Source organism: Salvia splendens, chromosome 22 (genome assembly GCF_004379255.2).
Source record: "Salvia splendens isolate huo1 chromosome 22, SspV2, whole genome shotgun sequence".
In the NCBI taxonomy this organism is placed as follows: Eukaryota; Viridiplantae; Streptophyta; class Magnoliopsida; order Lamiales; family Lamiaceae; genus Salvia; species Salvia splendens.
The window spans coordinates 1,279,161-1,287,216 of NC_056053.1; the positions used below are offsets into that span (position 1 = coordinate 1,279,161).

The window sequence follows — 8,056 nt, forward strand, 5'->3', positions numbered from 1 at the left end:
TATTTTTGTAGGAATAATATTCTATAGAATTTCATTTTGTATATTATGATAATGCAGGTAATTGTAAATTTACGAATATGATTCATCTTGATTTTTATCAGGCGTTTTCTATGATTTTCTATTTTTAAGATAATGTGTGTTTAATTAATTTTAAATAGTTTGAATTTTAATTGTAGTTTTATTATTTTTCAAGTAACGGAAATCTAAACGTATTTCAATTGGTCAAGTCAAACTAATTATGATTTAAATGAAATTTGAATGTATTTCAAACGGAAGGATGTTAGTAAAATACTAGTATAAATCTCAATAATCTCTAATTTCATTATCTTTTATTAGATGAATATTAGATAGCCTTATAAACAAAATGATAATTTTAATTTCTTATTACAAATTGAGTCATTTAAAATAAATCAATAATATGGCTCCTTCATTTAATTTATATTTGCAATGGCATTATTGTTAAATAGGTTAGTTTGAGGTGCAATTTCATGGTCCAAGTATATTGGATGGTTTAAGTGGGACATGGTGATCTTTTTTTTTTACTTTATGGCCACTTTCTTTGTTTTGTTAAACTTTAGGAATACACCTCCATTAAGCTATCCTCTTCAAAACCATCTTTAGTCATTACCTAATCACTCTCCCATTTCTTTAATTAAATGCCACGAACACAAACTAAAAAAGAGTATACAACAACAATTGGGATGTTTAAAATACAATAATTTATAGTATAATTTAATGCGACGAACAAAAACTAAAAAGGGGCAAAGAACAAGAAATGGGATTTCTAGAAGACTATAATTCTTAGGGTCGGTTATTCCAAGATTATGAAAAAAAAAATAACTTTTTAGAAGTGGTATTATCTTATCTAGAACTTGGGTGATAATATTTTTAGAATAAAGGTAGAGATATCGATGGGTAGAGTATGAACATTGAAAAGCATTTATAGTGCCAATTTTTATACTCATCCTTATTGTTATATCCCTTTTTGAGTACTTAAGTACCAATCATGTGTTCACATTGCTTATTACTAGTAAAAATTGACATAAAATGGTTATTTAAAAGTAAGAATATATTCTTAGTAAAATATGACATTAAACAAAAAACTACAATTACTACTAACTTATTCGAGTCAAATATCATCATAAAATAAATATATATAAAATGAGATTTACATTTCATTTAATTGTTCAATTAATATTTTTTAAAACTTATGATCCAAAAAAGGAGACTCCTAATATGGAAGAAATACTCCATGTGTATGTATAATTTAACACCACAAAAACTAGCTGCATATGTATGTACATAACTTCATGTGTTTAGGATTCACTAAATTTTCATAAAATCGATCGTATGTATTTTTTAAAATCAAGAGTTCAAAATTGTCTAATTAATTTTGCCATTTTCAGTATAGTAGACAGCCATATTTCACGGTTAAAATAATGAAAAAATATATATAAAATAATTTATATTATTAGTGGCATATCCGAAATTTCGTAGAATAAAAGGGGCAATTTCCTGTAAATGTCGTATTATGCTTTACCTTTATTTTGCTTTATTTCATTTGTTTGTTTTTCGGCCTTACACCTTTAAACAGTTTTTTGACCGTTGCTTTTTCCTCTTTCTCTCTCTCTCTCAATTCTCAACACATACACACACACTCACTCACATACAGCTTCGATCAATCTAGCTAGAAACAACTTTTGCATTGTGGTACGTGTGTTCCCTCATTCCATTCTCATTTCGGAGGCAATTTGTCTCTTTCTAGTTCTTCAAAATCTAGTGTTTATTGGATGAATTGATTCCTGCACATTTCCGTTGCTGAATTGATTGAATTTGTTTTTTTAATATATATATACACAGAGTGGTTTGTTCATAGATTAAACTCTTACTGTTGATTTCTAGCTGCCTTATGTTTTTGCATTTTCGTGAAAACACTTGTGAGATTTCTCTATGTTCTTCACCACCTGTTTGTGAAATTTACTGAAAGAGACTGCGATTCTGTGTTATTGATGTCCATTGGCAGCTGAAAAAAATACAATTTTTTTTTATTTAATGAGACATCATCTTCTCCAATAAATCTGATTTTCGACTTTATGTCAGTTTGAATAGGATTCAATGTGCTGTAGAGTTTAGAAGCATTGTTTCCGGCCTTTAGTTTGTTTACTGTTTGCTCATTGCACCTTTACTGATAAAGACTGTCTGCTACACATTAGCACAAATATGCTTTTTTCTAATCCCATAGGTATTCTTGCTTTTGAAGAAACACTAATTTTCTAACTTTGCTTTCCATTCTATCGAGGTAAACTCAATTGAAACCGCAATTTTTGTTACCGTAGTCTTTGTTTTCTTTATTTAGTGTTTGGCTGGTTGAAAATTCTGGAGCTAGTATGCTTTGAGAACATTGGAAATCATCATTTTGCATCTTGCAATTTATGTTTCTGACTGTTTGGATGGTCGATTGCATTTCCTTTTAGTTTTTACCTTTTCTTGGGATCAAGGTAAAGGATTTTCAAGTCCTTTGATGTTGTTTTGATAGATTTTTTTTATTGGTTTTCATTGCTTCCTAGTAATTATGATGCATGTATTTGCTTTCTTTTTTCTCAGAGAGAGGAATTTCTTATGAATCTGGTGGGAATAGCAAGAAAGTCGCTTCATTTTGATTTGCATTTCGATTCAAGCCTGAAAAACTCTTAGAGGGGATAGAGTGGTTGAGAGAGGGATAAGCCAAAGCCAAGAGATGGGATGTTCTATATCGAAGTTGGATGATGAAGAGGCGGTCCAGCTTTGTAAAGATCGGAAGAAATTCATTAAACAAGCCGTTGAGCATAGGATGAGATTTGCATCTGGACACATTGCTTATGTCCAAGCCATGAGAAGAGTCTCTGCTGCACTTCGAGAATATATTGATGTGGATGGGCCTCGTGAGTTTACTTTGGATTCATTTGCAACACCGACATTCACACCTGTGAAGAAAACAAATCCCGGTTTCATCTCCATATCACCCAATTCCTTCTCAGTGACGCCAATAAAGTCTGAAACAAAATCGTCTTATAAAATAAACTACTACAGGTCAGGCGGGAATTCTTCTGTTTTGGTCGAGGAGAGACCACCTCATTCGCCAGAAACTCATAGAATAAACTACTACAGGCCTGGCAGGACTTCTTCTGTTTCGGTCGAGGAGAGACCACCTTATTCGCCAGAAACTCATAGAGTTGATGCTTATCCTCCCGTACACCATTTTGGAATGGATAGCATGTTTGCAATGCAGTCCTCTCCCATGAACTCTTCGTTTTTCCAGTATTCTCCTAACAATAGGCCTAACTATCCTCCTCAGTCGCCTCAAACATCTCAGTGGGATTTCTTCTGGAATCCCTTTTCTTCATTAGATTACTATGGGTATCCCACCAGGGGTGCTCTTGATCAGGCAATGCTGGACGATGAGAATGCAGGGTTGCAACAAGTCCGCGAGGAGGAAGGCATACCTGAGTTAGAAGAGGAAACAGAATATGAAGAAATTGATGAAAGGATGAGCAGTAAAGAAGAGAATGTTAAACCCTGCAGCAACTTTGATAGAGAGCATGTTGTTGTAGAAGATGTTAACGATAGCGATAGTGACAGTCATGTTGAAACTGAGACTGAGGAAGAGCAGGAATCGGAGGAACATATGGAAGAACCACCATCTAAAGAACGTGAAACTGTAGAAGTGGCCAAAGCTCAAAATATGCGTCAATTAAGTAAAAAGGAAACAGCTGTTGCTGATGGTGAATCAAAAGAGGAAACACCTGGCTTCACTGTCTATGTAAATAGAAGGCCAACAAGTATGGCAGAAGTTATAAAGGATCTTGAAGATCAATTCACAGCCGCTTGCAATGCGGCTAGTCAGGTGTCTTCCATTTTGGAGGCCAACAGAGCTCAGCACTCACCATCAGCCAACGATGTGACAGGTTCAAAACAATATTCAAATATCTTGTAAATTTTTCACTGGAATTTATTGTTGCTTTTATTTGTTCTTTAGTCCAACGTTTGAAAGCATAGTTAAATGTATTCTGCACACCAAATATTTTAGTTCATCCTGCTATATGTGAAAACTTTGAAGTCCATTATTCGTGATCCATCTATAATTTAAGAAACGATGACTGTGATATGAAGTAATTCTAAGATATTAGTCATAGTTTGTGAGATTAATGCATCAATTTGACTGTAAGCATGTTCATGAGATAATACTTTTCTTTCTTTTGAATGCATTAATTCTTTACTATCAAATGTTATCACAGGCGAACATGTGCTATAAGAAGCTTTACCGAATGTGCATTCACTTGAGTTAGTTTATTTTGATGGCTATGTTAAAGAGTTTACCTTTCTTAATGTGATACAATTGGTGATAGGAGTTTCCTGTTTTCCTGCACGTCAAGTCACGTGCTTCCTACAAATTTGATGTATAATTTACTCTTTTCCTTGTCTGCAGCTATGAAGCTTTTAAATCCAGTAGCATTATTTAGGTCGGCTTCATCTCGATCATCATCATCAAGATGTTTGGTCAGTGCTTCAACTTCAAGAGATGAAGGCTATGAAAGCAGCAGTGACTTCTCTGACGATTCCTGCATGTTTTCTGGGAGTCACCAGTCGACCTTGGATCGATTGTATGCTTGGGAAAAGAAGCTCTACAATGAAGTTAGGGTATGCATCTGAAACAAAAAAACCACCTAATTATGCTGGGTTCAAAATTTACTGTAGCTATATATCTTCATGAGTTTCCACCAGAAAACACATTGAAATACATCATCTTGCTAGAAGTAGACTTAACGTTGCTTATAAAGATATTAAGCCAAGAATTTACGACATGACCCTAGATGATCATCAGATTTGAAATGAGCAATGCTGCTTCCAGTCGAACTTCCATTCAAAGTATAAAAAGTTTATCAGTCCTTTTCTATGTCCAAGTTTATTGTATTTAGCTAGTATGGACTAATATGAATATGTGCATTATGATATTGCACATCATTTGTATAGACTTACAAGAAGAAACCTCATGCATTAACAATATCACATGTCATCAACTATAAAGCACCAAGTCATACCCGATTTTCCCATTGCTTTATGATCAATTCAGTCTGCTCGTAGTAGTCAACCTGCTTCATATGTTTTTCTTAAGTAAATGTTCAAGCTCAGGCCTTTAGAAGTAGCGGATTATAATTTTTCTATATTCTAAATCACACAATTATTACAATTGCTCTGAAGGTTCAGAATTACAGAAGCTGCTCTGTACTATATCTTTAATGAGTCTATATTCTTCCTTGTACCAAATGAGTAAATTCTGTATTTGATCACACAGGCAGGTGAGCGTGTTCGTAGGGCCTACGAAAAGAAGTGCAATCAACTTAGGAATCAGGACGTGAAAGGCGACGACCCTATTTCTGTGGACAAGACTAGGGCTTCCATAAGAGACCTTGATACACAGATAAAAGTTTCAATACACTCAGTTGAAGCTATATCAAAGAGGATTGAAACTTTACGGGACGAAGAACTGGAGCCTCAGCTCTTAGAATTGGTGCAAGGGTATGTTTCAGAACCCATTCCTTACAATGACTGGTATTGTAATTAAAGAGAATTGCTTCTCAGATTCATTTAGTCAGGTAGTGTAATTTAAGAGAATTTATGCGGCAGTGATGAAGTGAGTACTTAAAACTGCTGAACTAAATTGGCAGGTTAGCAAGGATGTGGAAGGTGATGGGAGAGTGCCATCAACTGCAGAAACGCACCCTTGACGAAGCTAAGATTCTGTTGGCTGGAACACCTTCAAAGCTGTCGGGGTCACGGAGATACACGATAATGTCACCTTCCGAACCACACAGGATGGCGCGCTCTGCAGCCAATCTCGAGACAGAGCTGAGGAACTGGAGGTCCAGCTTCGATACCTGGATTGTTTCTCAACAATCCTACGCGCACGCGCTTAAGGGGTGGCTCCTGCGCTGCGTCCGCTCTGACCCCGACACAACAAAGTTCCCATTCTCCCCTCGGAGGTCCTTACACGCCCCGCCTATGTTCAACATCTGCATCCAATGGTCCAGGTTGCTGGACACCATCCAAGGGGCCCCGGTGCTCGATGGGATGGACTTCTTCGCAGCAGGTGTTGGCTCGTTGTACGCACAGCAGCTGAAGGAGGACTCACGGCGCCAGTCTGGTAGTGCATCGAAGAGGTTTGGAGGGGAAATGGAGGTGGTGGAGGCAGGGCACTTTGAAGAGGAGGTGGTGACGGCGGAGAAGATGGCTGAGGTGGCCATCAGAGTGCTGTGCGCCGGGATGTCCGTTGCCCTGAGTGCTCTCACGGAGTTCGCTGTCAGCTCAGCGCAGGAATATGCGGAATTGATCAAGCAATGGGAGAATAACAAGCAGCAGCAGCAGCCACAAACAATTCATGGGTCAGAAAAGTAGACAGGAAAAACCAATGTAAATCTTGGAACTAATTGTTAACTAATTATTTGTATTGAAATAGATTAGTTGCTTGCTTTTTTGATCTTTTAGTTCCAAAAAAGAATTAGTTTTGCTCTGGAGATGAAAGTATGAATACCCTTGTTTATACAGTAAAATAGATATAATCACATAATTATTTTGATACCTGTTATACACGCTATTATTTAAAATAAAAATCTATTACTAATCTCTTTCGTTCATGTTCTGATAGTTTTTCTTTGACTGATTTAAAATAAATATATTAATATTCAAAATAATTTAGATATTTTATTTATTTTTTTATTTTTAGTGTCACAAATTAAAAAAGGAATATGAAACATCTTTCATAAGACATCTTTAAAAGGAATATGCTACCAAATTTTGGAAAACAATTTCCATATTTTTTAGAATTATGAGTAGATTTAGCTAGATTCACATTTATTAATTGGCATATATTGCTATCCACTTGTCAATTGGTTGAGCACACAACTCATGTTGATACGTGGCATGTTTATAATAGTGAATACTTTTTTTAAGCTATTTTTAAATTCTACAATATACATCAACCGTAAGATAAAATAACTAATACTGAAAATATAAAAATTCCAGTTTATGTTTTGTTGGGTTTTGGTGTGGCTGGACCAACCATCGGCCCAAGTCATTATTGAGGGCCGAACTCGATTAAGCTCGGCTAACACCGAACTCGATTAAGCTCGGCTAACACCGAACTCGATTAACCTTCTCCAACACCGAGCTCGATTAGTTTTTCAGTTTTCAGTTTCACATCTTGTTTTTCTCCATATATTCGTGTGATTCAAGAAACTAGATAGAGAAGTGAATACACTTTGTGATTCTTGAGCTAGCTAGGTGAGTGATCCACAATCGAGTTGTTTTCTCCGATTGAGTAGCGAGCTAAGTGATAGTGTGTTGTAATCGCCTTCGTTTGCTTTGTATTCGTAATAATATCGTCCCACATTTGTTCGTGAATCTCGCGTCGATTCTGTATTTGATTCTTCAAATTGGCGCCGTCTGTGGGAAAGAAATCGGCGCGATGTCTACGGCGAAATTCGAATTGGAGAAGTTTACGGGCAAGAATGACTTCGGTCTATGGAGATTGAAGATGAAGGCCGTGATGATGCAACAAGGGCTTTGGGAAATCATCAAAAATGGGGAGGCCGACACCGCCAAGGGTGCGGATGAAAAGGTCGATCCAAAGGCTCAAGAACTTCAACAAAAGGCGTATAGCACTCTGATCCTGAGTCTCAGCGATCGAGTCCTGAGGGAGGTTTCGAAGGAGGAGACCGCTGCGGCAGTATGGAGGAAGCTTGAGTCCATCTATATGACGAAGTCTCTTGCAAATCGCCTTCATCTGAAACAGAAGCTTTTCACCTTCCAGATATCAGAGGCGAAGAGCATCTTGGAGCAGCTCGAAGATTTTGGTAAATGCATGGATGATCTGGAGAACATCGATGAGCAGATCAAGGATGAAGATAAAGCACTTATGCTTCTCAATTCATTACCGAAGAGCTTCGAACAATTCAAGGACGCTATACTCCTTGGAAGAGACTCCAAGATCACCTATGAAGAGGTGTATTCGGCCCTGAAA

At 36.7% G+C, this 8,056-nt stretch overlaps 1 protein-coding gene across 2 annotated transcripts; it reads left to right on the top strand.

The window, feature by feature from the left end:
- Window positions 1-1,584: 1,584 nt before the first annotated feature.
- Window positions 1,585-6,658, top strand: LOC121787716 (protein ROLLING AND ERECT LEAF 2-like). 2 transcript variants are annotated; one of them, XM_042186533.1, is made up of 5 exons: window positions 1,585-1,710; window positions 2,605-3,944; window positions 4,466-4,677; window positions 5,333-5,556; window positions 5,706-6,658. In XM_042186533.1, the coding sequence occupies exons 2-5, from the start codon at window positions 2,738-2,740 to the stop codon at window positions 6,430-6,432; spliced, it is 2,370 nt and encodes a 789-aa protein (XP_042042467.1). In that variant the 5' UTR covers window positions 1,585-1,710; window positions 2,605-2,737; the 3' UTR covers window positions 6,433-6,658. The 2 variants fall into 2 exon arrangements, with proteins under 2 accessions (XP_042042467.1, XP_042042468.1); XM_042186534.1 differs by lacking the exon at window positions 1,585-1,710 and adding an exon at window positions 1,721-2,498.
- The last annotated feature ends 1,398 nt before the right edge of the window (window positions 6,659-8,056 follow it).